Source organism: Tursiops truncatus, chromosome 4 (genome assembly GCF_011762595.2).
Source record: "Tursiops truncatus isolate mTurTru1 chromosome 4, mTurTru1.mat.Y, whole genome shotgun sequence".
Lineage (NCBI taxonomy): Eukaryota > Metazoa > Chordata > Mammalia > Artiodactyla > Delphinidae > Tursiops > Tursiops truncatus.
In genome coordinates, this window is record NC_047037.1 from 19,155,919 (window position 1) to 19,178,662 (window position 22,744).

The window sequence follows — 22,744 nt, forward strand, 5'->3', positions numbered from 1 at the left end:
GCAGAGCGGCCGATGAACTAGAAGGGGAAATGCTGATGTCAGAAGATTAAGTGCGACTGACCTCAACTCTCAGCAAGGATAACTAGAAGATTCACTGACTCACTGCCTGATTTATCCACCAAATTGTACCAGCCAGGAAAAAAAAACGTCGGGTACATATCACAATTGTCTCTAAATTACTAAGAGCCATTCATTCTGACCCACTAATGGGGATTTGTCTCAGCTTGCATACGTCTCTTAAAATAAGTGTTCTAATTTTAACTTGATAGAATCTCAAAAGTGACGTCCAGATCACAAGACATAGTTTGAACCCAAGCCAGCAATAATAGTGCTTATGTTAGCCGTTAAAATAATCCCTGTGACCTGGTGTTACCAAAAGATCAGATAGAATTTTCATGACTAGTTTAGCAGTTGAGAAATGGGGCCGGTAACGTGTGGATGAGACTACAGAACTGGTCAGAGCAGAAAAGGAACTAATCCACGACAGTGCACACAGGAGCAATTTTAGTTCTCAGGAAGCTCTCTGTGTGCAATGTTCAATCAGGTACCAAGGAAGAGAGACGCAGCACTGTGGGTGCGACCCCTCCCTGGGAGACACGGCAGCCGTGCCAAACACCCTCTGCCCATTTCAGTGACTCACGTTCTCTGACCCGCGGCCACTCGCTCTCGTATCTTCGCAGGCTCCCTCTTATGCATGAACCTTTCCCCACAGCCAATCAGCCACCTCTCCTCTCTCACCAAAAAATTCCTCCTCTTACCCACTCACAGTCTAAACCAAGAGTCATAAACCCAAGTGCCCAAGGGGTGGGCCGGTCATGCAGAGAGTGGACCTGGTGAGGGGGGTCCATGGGGCAAGTGCTTTTCCTATCAGCAGAAGACAGCTGCTACCTAGCAGCAAACCACGGTGGCCTCCAGGGACCCACCCGGTTTCTCCTTGCCTTTCAAGCTAAATAACCCTCCCAACTGTGTCCTGGAAATCACAGAAACAACAGTACTCAAACCCAGACTTTAATAACCTCAACTTGGACCTAGTCAACTATGCCAACCTACCAGGTTGGCCTCTAGTCACAAAGTAGCAGGGAAAGCCTCATGATGCCAGGCCACTAGGAAGACTTTCCTAGGGGGAGTGTGTCATTCTTAGTCTCTCCAGGCTGACGGCTCGCTCATTCATTCATTCAATCATTCAGCCAAAAAAATACAGCCACTTACCTGCATCTGTGCCCACACAACCACCCTAGCTCTTAACTGAAGCCAACCTCTCCACTTGTGCACTAGGACGCATCCCCTTTCACCTAGTCGAGGACGTCACTCAGCAAGTTTCCCTCCAGATTTCTGCATTATTCGTGCTCTCTCCCTCCCTCCTTGATCATTCCCATCAATACAACAAACATGCTGTAACTTCTCCCATCTTTAAAAAACCACCCCCATCCCACCCCCTCTCTCTTGATCCTACCCCCCCATCCAGCTACCAACCCACTTCCCTTCTCCCTTTTTTTTTTTTTTTTTTTTTTTTTTGCGGTACACGGGCCTCTCACTGTTGTGGCCTCTCCCGTTGCGGAGCACAGGCTCCGGGCACGCAGGCTCAGTGGCCATGGCTCACAGGCCTAGCCGCTCCGCGGCATGTGGGATCCTCCCAGACTGGGGCACAAACCCGTGTCCCCTGCATCGGCAGGCGGACTCTCAACCACTGTGCCACCAGGGAAGCCCCCTTCTCCCTTTTAAAGAAGATGCTTCAGAAGAGTTCCGATTCTCCATTCTCTTGGACCTGCTGCAATCAGGCTTTGTCCTCCATCACTCCACCAGGAATGCCCCTGCCCAAGTCACCGGTGACCTCCACATTCTAGGTCCAGGGCCACCTTTCAGCTGTCCTCTTACCTGACCTATCACAGCATCTGACACAGAGGGATCGCTTCCCCTTCCTGAAACGTTTTCTTGCTTGGCTTGTGCAACACCTCACTTTGCTGGGTTTCCTCCTGCCTTGCTGTTCTCGGGCTCTTGTTCCTGGTTGCTCCACATTCTCCTGTCCCAGGGCTCAGTCTCCAGGACTCTTTTCTATCATAACCACTCTCTTGGTTATATCATCTTGTCTCCCGGCTATAAATATCACTTATATGCTGACACTTCCATAGCTATGTCTCACCCAGTCTCTCTCCTGAACTCCCAACTCCTGTAGCTACTTACCTCTTCCACATTTTCACCAGGATGTTTAATACGCACCTCAAACTTAATACACCTGATACATCTCTGGTCAGTCCCTGCCCCTGCGAACCTGCTTTGCTCACAATCTTCCCCATCTCAGGAAACGGCGGCTCCTTTATTCCACCTGCTTAGGTCCCATACTTGTAACAATCATCTTTGACATTCTTCTCCCACATCCCACCAAAGGTCTGATTTTTCAAAAGAGCTTGGAAATCTGCATTTCATGTGAAATTGCCTCATTTTTAAGCATTAACAACTGAGAAAAGAAAAAAAGAAAATTATATGCAAGGAAAACAAAATATATCTGTGGGACAAATAGAGCCTGCGGCCCACCAGCTTGAGACCTCTGAGGAGGGTGCGTCTTCCACTCCATTCCCACCCTTTTCCCCTCCCACGAGCTCCCTCTCCTGCTGAGACGGCATTTCTCGAGCCGACTCCTGCCCATGAGATGTCACTCCTCGTGCCCTCTGTGCCTATTGTCAGACCAGCCTCTGAAGGCTGGGATGGCTCTGACGTGGAAGCTTTCCCCTTCGTGATGAAGACCCAGGTCGGGCGGCAGAATAGGCAGCATCAGTAAGATGTGAGGACAGATGATCTGATACATGCTTAGAGGTGAAGTCAGAATGAACCGATGGCCATGCTGAGAAATGGGGCGCCTGGGGCCTGACAAGCATCACGAACACCCAGGAAGGAGAAAGAAGACATCCGTGAAACCACAGACTTGATTCTTCAACACTCAAACCACGATGGGACGCAATCAACCTGCATTTGCCAGGTTGATGAGACTACAACGTCCTCATTCATCTTTGTGGTCCTCAGTGAGCAGAATGTGAGGCATCCTCTACATGCTTCAGGTGGAAGGAACAGTGACTGGACCAACAAATGGCTGAAAAACTAAAAGCTACACAGACTACAACTCCTCAGGGCTTTAGGTGAAGACGTAGGAGTGTGAAAAGATACGAACACAGAAAATGTATGGCTTCAATGACAATAGTCCCAAAGAGAGATTAAGCTAAGGGTGTCTCAGGGACCAAGGAAAAACAATCAAATCAGAAATACACAAGAACAGCAGAAATGAGGACATGAAAGGTTCCATTTTGCTCTTGGAAAATATTGATTTTAAAGAGGTTTGATAAGGTCTAGTGAATAAGCCACCTTCCTGGGAAAGAAATAATAGATATGAATATCCTCAGAAATGTTTAAAGCAGTAAACAAATGGAAAAAATATAGTTTGGGTTTCTAGATCTAGTTTCTGAGATTCTACCAAGCCAGGTCTCAGATCATATTTAAACTCAAGTAAAAGAGTAAGTTAAGGGGCTTCCCTGGTGGCGCAGTGGTTGAGAGTCCGCCTGCCGATGCAAGGGACACAGGTTCGTGCCCCGGTCCGGGAAGATCCCACATGCCGCGGAGCGGCTGGGCCCGTGAGCCATGGCCGCTGAGCCTGCGCGTCCAGAGCGTGTGCTCCGCAACGGGAAAGGCCACAACAGTGAGAGGCCCGCGTACCACAAAAAAAATAAATAAGTAAAAAAAATTAAAAAGTAAGTTAAAATATTTATTTGGAAATTATTTGGTAAATCAAGCTTTGCAGTCAATCAATTTGGCCAATTAATTTGTATGGCTGTTTGAGGAGATACCAGAGAATTCTTTACCTTTGCTTTAGGCCCATTTATATAGCATGATATGACATAAACAGTTTTTAGTCAGTGGATTTAACAGAAAGTAAAAACGGAACTAAATGGCTGATTTTAGAAAGACTAATGAGATTCTGCCTAACATCATGCACAAGCCAAATTCTATGCTACATGGATAAAACAGGCCCTCCAGATGGAGAAAACATAAAGAAATGAATATTAACTAAGAAGCTGCTATTTCCCAAACATTATGCTAGGCGCTTTCCAAAATATGACTTCATTAAGAAATGCAGTTATGAGCTTGTTTCTCAATGCATATATTACAAATTAACTGAAAAGTTACTTAGCCAAGCATTTTAGTTCTCAAATTAGGCTGTGTTAAACAGGATCTTCTATTACAGAAAATATTACTAATTTTGTTTTTCAGAAGCTATGTTTGAGTATCCACTCAAAGTGCTAAAACTAATAAGTGTGTTTTCCTTTGTGTTTTGTTCTGTCCAAGTGGTACGTAGAGAAAGGCTTTAGATATGCTACATCCGCAGCTCTAAATTTGATTCATGTCAGGCCATCCTTTACCAGAAACTTCAGGTAACAGCAAGAGGCTACGCCGGTCTAAGATATCCAAGGAGCTAAGATTCTGGGGCATCTAAATACTGTCCTGGTGATCTCATGGCACATGGCTGCTAAAAGCTGGTGGGGCAAATTCTCGACTCCTTCCGCGAAGCCTCTAAACCACTCCTTGGTCTCATTCTACCTGTCACCACCTGTGCTATCCTGGGGAAGGCCAGCACACCACAGAGCCGCTCGGTCCTGGAGGCCACCAAGGTTACCCTGAGCATCACAGTGGGACTGTGAATTCACGCTGAGGTCCCAGCAGTGCACAGGCCTCTTGGTTAGGTAGCCATGGCAGCCCAAATGTCCATGACCGTCTACTTCAGCTTAAAATTTTCGGTTAACTTGAATTTTATGTTAACTTGAAACAAAAAAGAAACGTAACTGTCTGCCTTTTCAGCCCTTCCCAATTGTATGAGAAATGTAAAGAAAAATGTCTCTGGAGACAGATATCTGCAAGAAAAACAAAAGGATTCTTTGGCAAAGGGAAGGGAAAATGAGTTCTGTGATCTCGTTTCCGCATTCCTAAACAGGCAGCAGTGGGGTGAGGCCAAGGCATCGCTTTGAGAAGCTTCATCCCCAAACTGTAAGAGCTGACACCCCCCAGGGCGAGCTGCACAGAGGCAGCGTTAACTCCCGTCAGGCCACACACCAGCAGACGTGTAGCTAATGCTGGAGCTGCTCCTAACCTCCCAGTGCGTCATCCACGCCACGGTTATATGGCAGTACACCAAGCAGATTTCCAAAATTCGCCCTCACTTCCTGAGCCAGGAAGAAGAAACCGTCCTAACCATTTTGCTGGGAAATTCACTTAGAGGATACAGAAACAACTGGGTTCCTGAGAGAGGGGGCCGAGGTTCCAGCAAGTAAGTCTATCTTGCCCCCAAATAACTTAACTCTGCTCCACCTGCTTCTTGTTCTTTGTCAAAAGAAAATAAATGCAAGCAGGGTCTTTGCAAACCAGGCTATCACTAAAGGGACAATATGTTCAACTTTGGTAGTAAGGTGAACGTCAGAGGGAGTCCCAATGAACCATAGGGGAAATGGGGCCACGTTACATGAAAAACACGAATCTTTAAACTCTATGTCAATGCCGTTTGGGAGCTGAGCCCAACAGGGAGGGTGTCGGATTCACGTCTCCCCAGCATAGTTGTCTCAGCACACAGGCTCACCAGGCATACTTGAGTGGAATGAGGGGTAGAAACGCTCACACCACTAATGAGTCTATCTCCTCTGCACGCTCACCATTTTGCGGACTCAGCTGAATCTAGTCAATTAAATTAAGCGACTGCCCTCTTATAGACTAATTCAGTTCTAGAAGGTCAAGCTACCACGGTCTGCAGGCAGGCTGTTCAAACTGGCAGGGTTAGTTATGAGGCAATAAGGATCATAAAGAATTTCAGGCCCAGAGAGACCCTTATACTTGGTGAAGTATATCAGACAGAGAAAAACAAATACTCTATGTTATCACTCATACGTGGACTCTAAAAAAATAATACAAATGAATCTATATCCAAAAGAGAAAGAGACCCACAGACACAGAAAACAAACTCATGGCTACCACAGGGGAAAGGGGAGGTGGAGGGACAAATAGGAATTTAGGATTAACAAACTACTACACATCAAAAAGATTAGCAACAAGGATATACTGTACAGCACAGGGGATCATACTCACTATCTTGTAATAACCTACATTGGAATACAATCTGCAAAAAAAGTAACTGAATCACTCTGCTGTACATCTGAAACTGAAAAAAAAAAGAAAAAAAAGAGTCAGGCCACACTTCCAAGCAAGACAGGCTTGTACTTTAGAAGGCCGAGGACCAGAGGAGAAAATAATGCTTCTCCTATATTCCATCCCATGATAGTGAATCCCGTTCTGTTTGCTTTACACAGACCACAGCTGGTATGTTTGAGAGTCTGCCTGTTTTGTGTTGGAAAGGGAAGAGAATCAAGAGCCTGTAACATGTCAGAGACATATGCCAAGACAACAGGGAGGGAGGAAAGAACACAAGATACTTGTCCTCTTTATCCGGGGGACGTTGACAGAGTCTACCCACAAAAGAACTGAAAAAGAAACATTTCTGCCACAGAAAGCCAGGCATGCTCGTTAACGGGGGGGCAAGGCTTCTAGAGGGGACTTTGGATAATGAAATAGGAGGAGTGAGAGGCCCTTTGCTTTCTGCTCACTCAGCCGTGTGCCCATGCGGGATGGAGATCAGAGAGCCCAGCCCCACTCAGCGAAGAGCGTCGCTGCTCACGGCTGTGTCTCAGGATCCATCTGACAGCTTGGCCTCCGCTCACGAAACCTGAATCATCTTCTTGGATCCACACAAATGAGTCAAAGGCTAAAGGACAGGGCCCAGGCCCTCACCGTGAGACAAGCGCTGTTACTAGGCTCTATCAGTTGCTGAATTAGAAATGCACCAGGAACAGTGCAAAATAAGCATGCTGCCCAAAACATACGTCCACCGAGCATTTTGTGTGTATGAACTCACTCCACCCTGACAGCCCAACGAGGAAGGGACTATTGCCCGCCTCATTCTGCACGCCAGCAGACCTGAGGCCCAGAGCCTAAGCCACACGGTAGGGAAACGGCAGGGTGAGGACGTGTGTCCTGCCTCTCTGGCTGAGGGCTCACTCGTATTGCTAGACCACCTTCCGAACAGAGAGGACCCGTCACTTGCTACCTACTAAGGGTAGGCCAGGCCCTCTTTTTACCTCTTCACATGAATGCCTCACAATCACCTCTGGAGGACACTGAGGCAGAGGGTTGAGCAGCAAAGCCCAAGGTCCACTACACTGCAAGTTCAGTAACTAGTGAACATCCAGGAAGTGGCTTCTCCAGGATGTCAAGTGAGGCAGTCCAGCTCCACAGGCCCTGCTACTGACCTTGACACCACACTGCTGCTAGCATCTTGTGTCATCTGCACCACAACCACGGAGGGAGCTGTTCACACCCTCCTCTGACAGAGCTGAGGCTCAGCAGGTGGTATGAGGCAGAGGCTGAGTTTGTCAGCAGTCAGTGTTCTTTTTTTTTTTTTGCGGTACCCGGGCCTCTCACTGTTGTGGCCTCTCCCGTTGTGGAGCACAGGCTCCGGACGCGCAGGCTCAGTGGCCATGGCTCACGGGCCCAGCCGCTCCGCGGCATGTGGGATCTTCCCGGACCAGGGCACGAACCCGCGTCCCCCGCATTGGCAGGCGGACTCTCAACCACTGCGCCACCAGGGAAGCCCCCAGTCAGTGTTCTTGATCACGACACACAGATGATTCATCAGAGGGCCAGGCCCCCCAGGAACCGACTGGAACCTTTTCCCACGGGCAGCTAAGTGCCCTCTGGGTTACTCCAAACATAAAGTGATGAATAACATCAAGGCCTCCTCCCATTACAGCCAAGTTTCTTACAAGAAAAAAAGACTTCCCCCAAAGCCTTCACCTGTTATTGCCCAAAGAATGACAAGGCACCCCAAAAATCTTAAACCCCACCCCCCTGCCCTCACCAGCCCCCAAGACAGTTAAACCCTTTGCACTTACGCTTTAAATGCAGGGAGGTAGGAGTATATAGAAACGCTGCTTAGGTTATAAATAAATGGCAGGTGTTTTCTGATATCTGCTGTTGCCCAGCTGCCAAAAAACGTGTTCAGTAAACCCTGGTCCCCACCTGGAAGAAAAAAATGCATTACAGTCACATACTCCAAGGACGGGTCAGCAATTTTATAGGAATACATAACTGGACCTCTAAAAACAGGTACTAATTCCTTTTTTTTTTTTTTTTTTGGCCACACCGCACAGCTTGTGGGATTTTAGTTCCCTGACCAGGGACTGAACTGGGCCCTCAGCAGTGAGAACACGGACTCCTAACCACTGGACTGCCAGAGAATTCCCACTAATTCTATTTTTAAAATAATAAATTCCATGTTAGACCTCCTAAGGATATTTTAGCGGGTGGCCACTTCCCTAAGTTAATTCATTAACTGAACAAATATTGGTTGAGCAGCTACTATGTGCCAGACACTGCACCAGGCGCCGGACAGTCAACCGTGAACAGCGACACGGTCATCATGTCTATGACGGTGTGGGTGGAGTGGGGGTGGGAGGCACTGCTATCAGCGAATCAAGAGTCAACAACACCATCGCACACGGGGATGAGGGCAGTGAAGGAGAGTACCGGCTGCTACGAGGCACGTGCGAGTGGCCTGAGGCCAGGTCTAATGGGCCGGGAAGGCTCCCACAAGGAAGCTGTATTTCGGCCAAGATCTGAGGGGGACACAGGAGGGCTTGACAAATGCAGGTGGAGAGAAGGAGGGCTGACGGTGCTCCAGGCAGAACACACAGCACCACAGACCTGAGGTGGGCAGGACATGCAGCTACAGAAGGAAGACCTGGAAGGCCGCCTGGGTAAGTGGACTGCAGAGCAGGGCGGGGGTCGCCTGGCACCAGGCGAGTCTCTGAGAGGCAGGGACTGATTAGACCACACTGGGCTCGGATTTTAGACTTCATCCCCAGTTAAAGATTTTAGACTTATGTTAAGAGCAATGGGACAGAAAAAGAAGTCAAAAGCAAAAGAGGGCCAACTGGGATAATTCAGTTTGGGATAAACTCTGGAACTGTTTCTGGAGCCCCCAGCGTCGATGGAAGGCTGACGGACGGCAGGCCACGTCACCCCGGCACACCCTCCTGCTGCCGACCACGCCTCCGGGCAGGTGGAGGTCAGTCCTCACGGGGCCAGGGTCAGGGTCGGCCACTAGCACACTGCACAGTGCTTGCTCAGACCTGGGGGAAAGTGAGGGCCACGGCCATGCATTCAAAAGAATTAAAAGCAATAAAAACCAAAACAGCTAAGTATCTGACCTAAATCATAACTATACAAGTAACCAAACAGTCACTAAGCCATCTGAAAACACATTCCCCCACGTAGCCCACGTGCTTCCCGTCTTAGGCTTACGAGATTTCAGGAAACACGCCCAGAACCAGTCTCCCGTGCAGCGGAACAACAGCTCGGGATTGTGGGGGTGTGTATGTGTGTGTACATGTGTGTAGGGGGGCGGGTGACAGGCAAGGAGAACCCTGCTCTTTCAAAGTATGAGGCTGGTATACTGCACAGTTACTTCCCTCCTTGGTCTGCTCTGCCCTGAGACCTAGTTTCCTTTCTAAACATACAGCAGGTCCAACTGGCTGTCATTATTATTTGGTTTTTCTGGGTTTTGAAAGAGACTTTAAAAATCTGGAGAGGTATTTAGTGTTTGGAACTAAGCAGTAAGATTGGGGCATTAAGTTTAAAGTCCAAATGTACCTTACCTAGCCTCTGTGTAGCCCATCCTTTCCAAATACCCTCGATCAACTCTATGGCTCAAAGGCATTCACTGAACAAATGTCCATGGGGTGACCCTTCTGTATGAGGAGGCTCTGACAGGTCCACATTCCTCAAGGGACAAATAGCTCAACAGAGGATCAAGGTTTCACCCTTGAAAATTCTGAAGGACAATAAGGATGGCATCAGGATATGCTTTACTTGTTCAGCTACACAGAAGATTTTAGCTACACAGACAAATTAACGTATTTTGAGACATAAAATTTTAAGCCAAAACACGATACCACTCATCAGAGGCTGACTTTGGATCCTATGAAGTCCCCCAGATGTGGGCACAGACACTGATGGCTGAGGTACAGAAGCCTAAAGCCTTACTATAACAATTTCCTTTTATACATAAACATCAAAATAATGGTTGCGGAACTCTTCATAGCAGCTTTATAGGTAATATTGCAAAATTGGAAAGAGCCGAAGCGTCCCTCCACAGGTTTATGAGTGTGACACCTCCGCACAACTGAATATTACTCAGCAATAAGGAGGCACAGATCATCGATACCGCAGCAACTTACACGGATCTCAAGAGAATTACGCTGAGTGAAAAACTCCCTTCCTGCAAGCTTACATACTGTTATGATCCCATCTGTACAACATCCTTCACATGACCATATTATGAAGACAGAGAACAGATCTGTGGTTGCCAGCAGTGAGGGAGGGGGAGAGGGAGAGTAGAGGCCACGGCTACAAAAGGGTAGCAAGAGGGACCCCTGTGACGGAACAGTTCTGTACCTTGATGGTGGTGGTGGTCACACCAATCTACATATGTGAAAAAATTGCATGGAAAACATATACACACACACAGACACCAATGAATACATGTAAAATTGGTGAAGTCTGAATACGATTGGTGGGCTGTATCAATGTGTCAATTCCTGTTGTGGAATTACAGTTATACAAGATGTTAGCACTGGGGGAAACTGGGTGAAGGGTATATGGGGTCTCTCTATACTGTTTTTTACAACTGCATTGTAAATCTACAATTCTCTCAAAATAAAAAGTTTCTTTAAAAGTCTGAGGATTAATGTAGCTAAAATGCAAAATACCATCAAGAACTGTTAGTCATTAGATTCTAGATTCCACAGGGACAGAGATTATGGTTCTTTTTGCTTACCACTGTAATTCTAGCAGGTAGCAGAATGCCTTACAAATGGGTAAGTTATTTGTAGAATGAATGCAAGAACCGTGAAGATGTTTGTTAACAGCAGAAAAGTTGAAAACTTTAATATTCCACCACAGAGGAATGGTTAGTACACTGTGATACTCATCACTCCCTGAATATTATTCAGCCATTAAAACCAGTGGTTTTAAAGACCATGAGTCCACTGCATAATATACAGATATACAATGACATATAACATGATTGTAACTAAGAACATAAACATTCCTACTAGAAGAAAATAACAGTAATTGTGTGAGGGGACTGGTGATAACAGATGTTCCCTCCCCCTGACTTTTCCTTAATATTGTTATGTTATTTTTGTAATTCTAAAATATTAATAATACAATTGGGGCAAGAATGAGAATTGTGCCAAGACCGTTTCTTTCCAAACATTTGCACTTATTTATTTTCATTATGAAATATATTATCAAAAGAAAAATGTAAGTGTAGGTTACAAAGCATACTAATAATAACACTACACATCCCCAATAGCCAACTAAAAAACTCAAACATTACCAATACTGGTTAAATTCTCTGTGCGGGCTCCCTAATCCCATCTCAGAGCCCCCCACCCCACAAGTAACTACTTATCATGAATTTTGTTTGTAATTATCTTGATTTCCTTTATCACATGTGTGTATCTCCAGACAATATATGTATTTCCACTTGTTTTTGAACTTTGTAAAACTGGGCATCATATATGTATTTTTTTCTACTACTTGTTTTTTCCTGCCACATTTTAAAGACCTTTTGAAAATGAAGCATTTCCACTTAAAATGACCACCGACCTCATGCAATGCAGTGAAGAAATCTAATTCCATGACGTTGGAATAGTAGTTGTAAAGCAGAACTTCCCAGTCTGACAGGGTGAGCCTGAGAAACAGGAGTCAGAGCTGTTGATCCCTCAGAGCCCCTGGCTGGCCAGCCTGTTCCCTTTGACCCTCAGGTACCCTACAAATACCATCAGTCCCTCGGCCGTGTGCCACGGCAGGGCTGAGTGGCACTGGTAGGACAGGAAACAAGCAAGAAGTGGAAGAGGCAGGGCAGGAGACGTGTGCATCCATGGTACACGTTCCACTGGCAAACCCTTCAACACTCAACAAGGACCCTGCCTCTACAGGGCACAGAACATACAGACCATGAAACTTCCGTGGCCACTGACCTCATCATTATGTGACTACGAAGGGTCACCATTTAGCCAAAAATTGTGGATTAAAAATAGAATTAAACACCACCTAGAAGTCTGTGGCTTCTTAAATAATGTTTAAATTCAGCATTCTAACCATCTTTTTCCAAATACACAAGTCTACATCTCAAAGTCAGGCAAAACAACCTTTTCGTTTCACTAAAAACAATCTGTGTGGTGTTATCAATATCCTCTCTTTAAAAGTCCCTGAATTAGAGCACAATTTAAAGCAGAATGCAAATCTAAGCACATCTGTGCTACAACACATACAAGGATGTCATGAAGGCTGCTGCGTTTTCACTACGAAAACCCCAGGACTTTTGCCCAGTACATTCTGGTCAGGCTTCCAGAGGCAGCTTTATTTATTGTGACAGGTTAAGACACTTTTAATCTCAATCAGCTCAGAAGCAACAAGCATGATAGCAGACATGCCAGCAGCTGTGATCCAGCAGGCAAGGGTGTGGCAACACAGGTGAGAGATAGATAGGAAATGGAACAAGAGACACACGGCACCTGTTTTGCAACCAAAAGCTAATATCAGATTCCATATCTTCCTTCCCCCAGGCTGGCCAAGAGCCTGTAATAACCTTACAACCACCCGGTATTTTCCAGGTCTTTTGACCAGAGTCATGAACTTGGTAAACATGGACATATCACAGTATTTATCAGAAACGGTGGCCATTATTTTATGAGACAGAAATGGAGTTGAGTGCTGTTTTTTAAATTTGTGCACTTGTTCAATGCTTATGTAGTCTGTGTGCTTTTCCACAGTTTGTTGGCAGCTGGCTTGCCTACTGTGGATAGCAGGGAGGGTGGGTCAACTTTGGTTTAAACATGAACCCTAGTTTCTCAGCCCCAAGGAAATGGTCCCCTCAAAGCAAAGTTTAGGATCCAGGAGCAGGGGAATCACCTGGGAGCCTGCTAGAAATGCAGAATGGTAAGCCCCACCCCAGACCTACAGAATCAGAAGCCGCATTTGAATCCCCAGGTGATGTGTTTGCATGTTAAACTCTGAGTAGCACTGGTCTAGAGTCTTTTAGAGAATGACTCCTTTTTTATTTGATTATATCAGAGAATATAACTCTCAGAAATGTCATTTATAAAGAAAATGTCTGAGGATATAGAAATTAGGTGTAGGCATGATAGGATGATGAATAAGACAGGTTCCAGCTCTCAAATGGTTCTCAATCTAATCAAGGGGTAGAGGAACATAAACCAAGCAAAAGTAATTTAAAGCAAAATGTGCTTAATACTATAAGAGAGGTATAGACAAGCGCCGAAATGAAAATGTGACTCACACCTTAACACTGACTTCCTATAATATGCTTGGCAAGTATCATCACTGCGGCCTCCAGACAGCATGCCAAGTCTACTAAGTTACAGTTCGTGAACGGTCCAGCGCTTGGGGGTATTTCCACGAGGTTTACTAAGGATCATCGGATTAAGCCCAGGTGCCTCATGGGAATCCAGGTACTTGGAGCTCTGGTCTCAGCATCACTGCATCTCACTGGCCTCAATCCATTTAAGCCAAGAACCACCGATTTATTTTACCATTTCATGTTACAGCTTTTGTTTCTCACCTTTAAAAATATAGATTTTAATAATCAAGCCATTAAATAATAATATAGATGCAAGGGAACACTTATTTGTGGTTTAAATTTCACTTTCTCAGTTTAAGGCAGGTCCTCCTAGTCTAGAGTCTCTTAGCACTCTGCATTTTTCAGAATCATGGTGACATAATTAATTGTACGGTCTCATAAAATATGTACAAGCTTTATAGAGGCAGGGATACAATCTGTATTATTTACCAGTCTATTCCTAGCCCTTAAACTTAGTATCTTCACCAGATTAGGAGCTCAAATGATTTTTTAAAATACTACAGGAATGGATTATAGAAATAAAGACAAGAGTAATCATTTCTAAGAATACTTCCAGACCCACAAAACAATATGAGACTATCAACTGTGCTGCTGATTTAAAAAGACAAAGTAACTCAGAGACAGAGAGAACAAACTAATGGTTGCCACTGGGGAGAGGGAAAGGGAGGGCGGCAAGATAGGGGTAGGGGATTAAGAGGTACAAACTACTATGTATTAAATAAATAAGCTACAAGCATATACTGTACAGCACAGGGAATACAGCCAATATTTTATGATAACTGTAAGTGGAGTATAACCTTCAAAAATTGTGAATCACTATGTTGTACACCTGATACATAATACGGTGAATCGACTATATCTCATTAATAAAATAAAATGCATCCAATAGTTTAACAATTAAAAAAAGACAAAATATTTCTAGACATTCCAGTTTAGCAGGGAGGAACAGCAGCTGTAGAGATAGAAGACATAAGCTTCCGTGTCTTCATTTCTAAAATGAGGAATTTATCAGCTGCTGTCTCTACTTATTCAGGGGAATGAATTTTAAGTAATTAATCTGTAATAAATCCAGTGTAATAGAGATTTTCCTGTATCCCGTATCATTCTCTGATACATTTTCGTGACTGCTGCAGTGTGGGGTAATTGCGAGGGAAGGGACAAAACAACACTCACATAACCCAGCCACAGCATCAACTGTCTGGTCCAGACCTGGCTCTGCCACCAGCTCAGGGATACTGGGCAAGTGGCTGTCCTAACTGTATCAACACTGGGTGCCCAGTAGTAGCTATACAGCAGGCCTTCAATAGATATCTGTTGAATTAATATATTAATAAGTAAATGAATGACTACTTCACAGAACTGTTGAGGAATAAATGAAGAAGTAAAATGACCAGCCTAAGAGCCTATAACACTTTAGTCCTTCCCACCATCTCTATTTCTCACAAGGTTCATGATCTCTTCTGGTTACAAGGCTAGAAAGAAACAGATGGCTAAAAAAAAAAAAAAATACTCAAGGGTACAATGAGATAAAAATAGCTCTTAACATAAAACTTGTGTGTACTCATTTATTTTGCTACTACATGTTATGACTTTTGCTTTTCATCTTTACTTATTCAAGATACTACCCAAACTATCAATTAAACGATAGAAATGCAAGAGAAGAGAGTAATTTTCAAAGCAACTGATAAAATAGTTTAAGGGCCACAAGCAGTCTAGTGTGTGGGCAGCTGGAAAAGCTTACCACGAGCACCTGTCAGAGTGGAACCTATCAAGTCAGGGAACCAGGTGAGACACACCTGAATGTCTGCGCTCATTTGGTTTGAACAAGACAAGTACTATCTGGGAATACCTCTCTCCTTCATTCCTTTTTTGGGCAGATCCAGCTTGAATCCAAACTAATTGCAAAGATTAGGGAAGGTAGCACTGGGGTCAATTTTACACTTTGATAGATAGCACCGCCAAATATTTTGTTAAAAATTATTTTAAAACTTTACTGTAGGGCTTCCCTGGTGGTGCAGTGGTTGAGAGTCCGCCTGCCGATGCAGGGGACACGGGTTCGTGCCCCGGTCCGGGAAGATCCCACATGCCGCGGAGCAGCTGGGCTTGTGAGCCATGGCCGCTGAGCCTGCGCGTCCGGAGCCTGTGCTCCGCAATGGGAGAGGCCACAACAGTGAGAGGCCCGCGTACCGAAAAAAATCACTTTACTGTACTCTCCTGGTTTATTATATTTCCAAGCACAGGAAAAAAATGTTCAGTTTAAGGGTCTCAGTGACCACTTAAATTAGAATATGTAACACACAGTTTTAATGACCTCACAGAGGATCTTAGGTTCTGCTGAAAGAAAACCGTAACTAATATTCTATCACCAATTTACTCTGTCCTATTTTTTTTTGAAAACTCAACTACAGACCAAAATTTCATTATTCCAGAAAAAAAAAGTTTTGAGTATTTAGGTTACACTAATGAATTCCAAGATTTTAAAAAAATGGTTACTTCAAGTTGGAAAATATGAATTCCTCTTTTTTTACTTAGGTTTTTAAAACTAACATATGCAAATGAAATTTAATAGACAGCAATTTTCAAGCACTAAACTCTTCAACTGTACAGGCACCTGTAATTTAGGATACCTTGGAGTCACGGGGCGAAAGGAAATAAATCTCAACTTGCATCCAGATTGATTTCGTCAAATGAGGAATCAAGGGGATCACATGAGTACGTGGAGGCAAGACTGCTGACTAGTACCTACGAAACCTTGACCTCTTGCCTTCTCACTGCTAAATCCTGAAGTTGACCTTATCTTGTCACAGTCTATAAAATGTTAGTGTATGTATTTCCCAATAGCTGTTGTACAACTCTTCAGGAAACATATAACTTCGGTTATGAAGTAAGTGCCAAGATAGTTTGCAAATATTAACAGTATAGGAAACTTAGACACTTCATTGTGGGAAATTAAATGCCAGCCGTAAGTTAGGTATGAAGTCACTAGTTTGAAATTCTAACACTCTAGATATTGAGGAAGGAAAAAAGAGATGTCAAGGTACCTAGCATGATCTGCCATGTTAGGATTATTCTCTTGGCCAGAGGCGAGGGTGGGGTGTGATTAGAGCACTGGTGATGAGAAGCCTGACAAGCCACATTCTTTCACGTTAGAAGGGCTGCAGAAGCAGCTGCAGATACTCAGCCATCAGAGGCCCGGTGGCTCGTCAGTGGACACCAGATCCCATCAGTTCTCGATGCATGTATACAGGAGATTAAGCAGGACTTGCAAGACATTCAGACTGAGACAGTCATCTGCGAATAGGTTTTCTTTAGTATCAGTCTAAAAATGCTGGGACTTAAGACCCCCTGTTCAGTAAAACTGGGGGTGGGAGACGGTGGGGAGATACTGTGCATATGAGAAAATGTACGGTAAGGTGAAAGGAAACACCTGAAAGCGCTCATCTCCGTGCCTATGGCATGACATCTACACAAGACAGGGCACTGCATTGAGAGCCTGAAGCAAAGCAAGCAAAGCACCAGAAAAGGATGTAGCTTACAAAGAAATATTTTATTAAGTGTAAGTCCAACAAGTCTTCATGTCACACAGATATGGATTCAACAGGATGGTAAATCCCTTCACAGAGGAGCACGCTCCCATGGTACGCAGCGCGCTTTCTTTGATGAGTAGGTAAAGCTTCTCCGGAACACATCAAGCGAAAAAACATTTCATTTAACAGCCGCTGCTTTATTTTTCAGTTGAATTTAAACACTATATTGAGAATAACCAAAAGTTCCTATCTGCATAGTTGAATTTTCAACTGCTTCAACTAAGCATTTCTACTAACAGAAAAAATTCCAATCCTTAGCCACCAAGGAGCCAGTAAACGGAATACCTTACGGAAGGACCAGCTGCTGGAAACCCTGCTGCTGAATAACGAACGTGCTAGCAGGCACAGGCTCTCCCAGTTGTTTCAGATTCTGGCCGAAAGAGCAGAAAGTGCTTTCTAGTTAAGCACTTTTCACATGTTCTTGCTTCTTAACAACGAATTCGTCAACTCCTCTAGTACCTCTTGGTTCTAGAACAAGGTACACGATCCAGGTTGGTCTCTGCCAGCTAGCTAATTCGTTTTATACTCTGAAACTGTAACCTGGGTAATTGATCACGGCACACTACTGTTGGGTATCCAAACTCTTATCTTGCAACAATAAAATCGAATCCTCCTTAGGCAATTGCAGCCGTGTGGATTGTAGTCATATTCATTAGAATATGACTCACTTACTGGAGCTGAGAATTTACACGGAATTTCTGGCAGGGTTACACTACTTCCTTTACATTTAACGACAGGAGGTGAAGAAAGCCACACGCTGACGCTTCAGCCACAGTCGGAAGGTTAAGACTTAAGGTTAGTGGACTTCCGCTAAAAATACTCCTATCTCCCTTCTGTGCAAAGGTAACGATTTTCATGCGAGCAGCAGAAATAAGGAATACATGTTTTGAACTAACATACCAATACAGCTTTCATTCCTTATACGAAAGGAAAGTAGGAGCTAAAAAAAAGCCAGGAAAGTGAAGAAGTGACATTGGGCCGTAACCACAGTGATCACTCAACACATTATTTCTTAAGGTTGCTTAAAGTAAGAAGGCGTTTCTTGTCGGACGCTACCATTCATGACGGTTCAGAAACTCCGGCTCACTGCTTTAGGGCATGTAACGACTTGACATAGAGCAGATTTTCTCACTACTGACATCCTGAGCCAGATGATTCTTTGGTGCAGGGGCTGTCCATGCATTGTACGATGTTTAGCAGCAGCCCTGGCCTCCACTCACGAGATGCCAGTAGAGCCCTCTCCACTCACTTGTGACCACCAACAGAGTCTCCAGACATTGCCAAAAGCCCCCTGGGGGACCAAATTACCCCAGGTTCAGCACTACTGCTGTAGAATACAAACTAACCAAACAGTGAAGCAAGACTGAGACTTAAATTTCTTTGTTCTTTTCAAGGACATTTCAAAGAGCTGCATATCCCAAATCCTCAAAACACGAAACAGAATTCAATTTCTGGGAACAGCAACAACACAATTTCACGTATAACTAAAAATGTTCTAATTTCCAATCTCTTAATTTCAGCAATCGGACAAACGATTAGATGTACTCTTTTAATTCGAAAAGTTTAGATTTGAAATTTTGATTTTTAACTTTACAACTAGTTAATGGAAATGAGTCCTCATATCTGTACCCAGGGCTGAACCTTGGGTCAACTGAGGATGGCTGTTCCTGCTAGTTTAGAAAGATCTACTCACTTCAGATCTCATATCTGCTCTTGGAGAGGGAAGGGAAAGGAAAGAAGCCTCTGGCACCTGGTGTCTGGCTCAGGCCTCTGGCCACCCCCATGTTCCTCACCTGGGCGTCTGTCACAACGTCAAGTATCTAATAGTGAGTCACTGCTGAGAGGGCATCTCCTTAGTGCAAATCCTTCTTCATAGATACAACTGGGTCTCTTCTTGATTCAAAAGATTCTGAACATTAGTTTTTAAAAGAGCTTATTTTGCATGCTAACCATCAGTATTGTCTTGTTGTGTGTGATTTACTGTTGTTGTTAAAAAAAAGTGGCTTAGGGCTTCCCTGGTGGCACAGTGGTTGAGAGTCCGCCTGCCGATGCAGGGGACACGGGTTCGTGCCCCGGTACAGGAGAATCCCACATGCTGTGGAGTGGCTGGGCCCGTGAGCCATGGCCGCTTGGCCTGCGCGTCCGGAGCCTGTGCTCCGCAACAGGAGAGGCCACAACAGTGAGAGGCCCGGGTACCACAAAAAAAAAAAAAAAAGTGGCTTATTCACAGTTTCAATTTCATTGCTTGTGACTGGTCTGTTCATATTTTCTATTTCTTCCTGGTTCAGTCTTGGAAGGTTATACCTTTCTAAGAATTTGTCCATTTCTTCCAGGTTGTCCATTTTATTGGCATAGAGTTGCTTGTAGTAGTCTCTTAGGATGCTTTGTATTTCTGCAGTGTCCAATGTAATTTCTCCCTTTTCATTTCTAATTTTATTGATTTCAGTCCTCTCTTTTTCTTGATGAGTCTGGCTAAAGGTTTATCAATTTTGTTTACCTTCGCAAAGAACCAGCTTTTAGTTTTATTGATCTGTGCTATTGTTTTCTTTGTTTCTATTTTATTTATTTCTGCTCTGATCTTTATGATTTTTTTCCTTCTACTAACTCTGGGTTTTGTTTGTTCTTCTTTCTCTAGTTTACTGAGGTGTAAGGTTAGATTGTTTATTTGAGATTTTACTTTTTTCTTGACGTAGGCTTGTATTGCTATGTACTTCCCTCTTAGAACTGCTTTCGTTGCATCCCATAGGTTTTGGATCATCATGTGTTCATAGCAATTTGTCTCTAGGTATTTTTTGATTTCCTCTTTGATTTTTTCAGTGATCTCTTGGTTATTTAGTAACGTATTGCTAAATAAGATATAAGCTTCCAAGACAGAACCAGGAAGAGATAAAAAATATGAACAGACCAATCACAAGTAATGAAATTGAAACTGTGATTAAAAATCTTCCAACAAACGAAAGTCCAGGACCAGATGGCTTCACAGGTGAATTCTATCAAATATTTAGAGAAGAGCCAAAACCCATCCTTCTCAAACTCTTCCAAAAAATTGCAGAGAAAGGAACACTCCCAAACTCATTCTATGAGGCCACCATCACCCTGATACCAAAACCACACAAAGATACTACAAAAAAAGAAAATTACAGACCAATATCACTGATGAATATAGATGCAAAAATCCTCAACAAAATACTAGCAAACAGAATCCAACAACACATTAAAAGGATCATACACCATGAACAAGTGGGATTTATCTCAGGGATGCAAGGATTCTTCAACATATGCAAATCAATCAAAGTGATACACCATATTAACAAATTGAAGAATAAAAACCATATGATCACCTCAGTAGATGCAGAAAAAGCTTTTGCCAAAATTCAACACCCATTTATGATAAAAACTCTCCAGAAAGTGGGTACAGAGGGAACCTACCTCAACATAATAAAGACCATATATGACAAACCCACAGCAAACATCATTCTCAATGGTGAAAAACTGAAGGCATTTCCTCTAAGATCAGGAACAAGACAAGGATGTCCACTTTCGCCACTATTATTCAACATAGTTTTGGAAGTCCTAGCCATGGCAATCAGAGAAGAAAAAGAAATAAAAGGAATACAAATTGGAAAAGAAGAAGTAAAACTGTCACTGTTTGCAGATGACATGATACTATACATAGAGAATCCTAAAGATGCCACCAGGAAACTACTAGAGCTAATCAATGAACTTGGTAAAGTTGCAGGATACAAAATTAATGCACAGAAATCTCTTTCATTCCTATACACTAATGATGAAATATCTGAAAGAGAAATTATGGAAACACTCTCATTTACCATTGCAACAAAAAAGAATAAAATACCTAGGAATAAACCTACCTAGGGAGACAAAAGACCTGTATGCAGAAAACTATAAGACACTGATGAAAGAAATGAAAGATGACACAAACATATGGAGAGATATACCATGTTCTTGGATTGGAAGAATCAATATTGTGAAAATGACTATACCACTCAGAGCAATCTACAGATTCAATGCAATCCCTATCAAATTACCAGTGGCACTAGAATTAAAATTTGTATGGAGACACAAAAGACCCCGAATAGCCAAAGCAGTCTTGAGGGAAAAAAACAGAGATGGAGGAATCAGACTCCCTGACTTCAGAGTATACTACAAAGCTACAGTAATCAAGACAATATGGTACTGGCACAAAAACAGAAATGGAACAGGATAGAAAGCCCAGAGATAAACCAATGCACCTATGGTCAACTAATCTATGACAAAGGAGGCAAGAATATACAATGGAGAAAAGACAGTCTCTTCAATAAGTGGTGCTGGGGAAACTGGACAGCTACATGGAAAAGAATGAAATTAGAACACTCCCTAACACCATACACAAAAATAAACTCAAAATGGATTAGAGACCTAAATGTAAGACCAGACACTATAAAACTCTTAGAGAAAAACATAGGAAGAACACTCTTTGACACAAATCACAGCAAGATCTTTTTTGATCCACCTCCTAGAGTAATGGAAATAAAAACAAAAAAAAACCAAATGGGACCTAATGAAACTTGAAAGCTTTTGCAAAGCAAAGGAAACTACAATGAAGACAAAAAGACGACCCTCAGAATGGGAGAAAATATTTGCAAATGAATCAACAGACAAAGGATTAATCTTCATAATATATAAACAGCTCATGCAGCTCGATATTAACAAAACAAACAACCCAATCCAAAAATGGGCAGAAGAACTAAATATACATTTCTCCAAAGAAACACAGATGGCCAAGAAGCACAGGAAAAGCTGCTCAACATCACTAATTATTAGAGAAATGCAAATCAAAACTACAATGAGGTATCACCTCACACCAGTTAGAATGGGCATCATCAGAAAATGTACAAACAACAAATGCTGGAGAGGGTGTGGGAAAAAGGGAACCTTCTTGCACTGTTGGTGGGAATGTAAATTGATACAACTACTATGGAGAACAGTATGGAGGTTCCTTAAAAAACTAAAAACAGAATTACCATTTGACCCCTCAATCCCACTACTGGGCATATACCCAGAGAAGACCATAATTCAAAAGACACATTCACCCCAATTTTCATTGCAGCACTATTTACAATAGCCAGGTCATGGAAGCAACCTAAATGCCCATCGACAGACAAATGGATAAAGAAGATGTGGTGTATATATACCATGGAGTATTACTCAGCCATAAAAAGGAATGAAATTGGGTCATTTGTATAGACGTGGATGGATCTAGAGACTCTCATACAGAGTGAAGTAAGTCAGAAAGAGAAAAACAAATATCGTATATTAACGCATATATGTGGAATCTAGAAAAATGGTACAGATGAAGTGGTTTGCAGGGCAGAAATAGAGACACAGATGTAAAGAACAAACATGGACACCAAGGTGGGAAAGTAGCGGGGTGGTGGTGGTGGTGGTGGGATGAATTGGGAGATTGGGATTGACATGTATACACTGATGTGTATAAAATGGATGACTAATAAGGACCTGCTGTATAAAAAATAAATGAAATAAAATTCAAAAATTCAAAGAAAAAGTGGCTTATTATTTATTATTTTAGAGACTGGCATCAAATAGAAGCATACCTACTAAT

General features: G+C 43.3%; 1 protein-coding gene across 2 annotated transcripts in view; it reads right to left on the reverse strand.

Moving 5' to 3' along the window:
* GYG1 (glycogenin 1) overlaps positions 1–22,744 on the reverse strand; it is a 38,187-nt gene that overhangs the window by 9,544 nt on the left and 5,899 nt on the right. For both annotated transcript variants that reach the window (XM_019934321.3, XM_073803716.1), the window contains exon 5: positions 7,977–8,103. In XM_019934321.3, the coding sequence (XP_019789880.2) occupies positions 7,977–8,103 (127 nt within the window). The remainder of the gene's footprint in view (positions 1–7,976; positions 8,104–22,744) is intronic.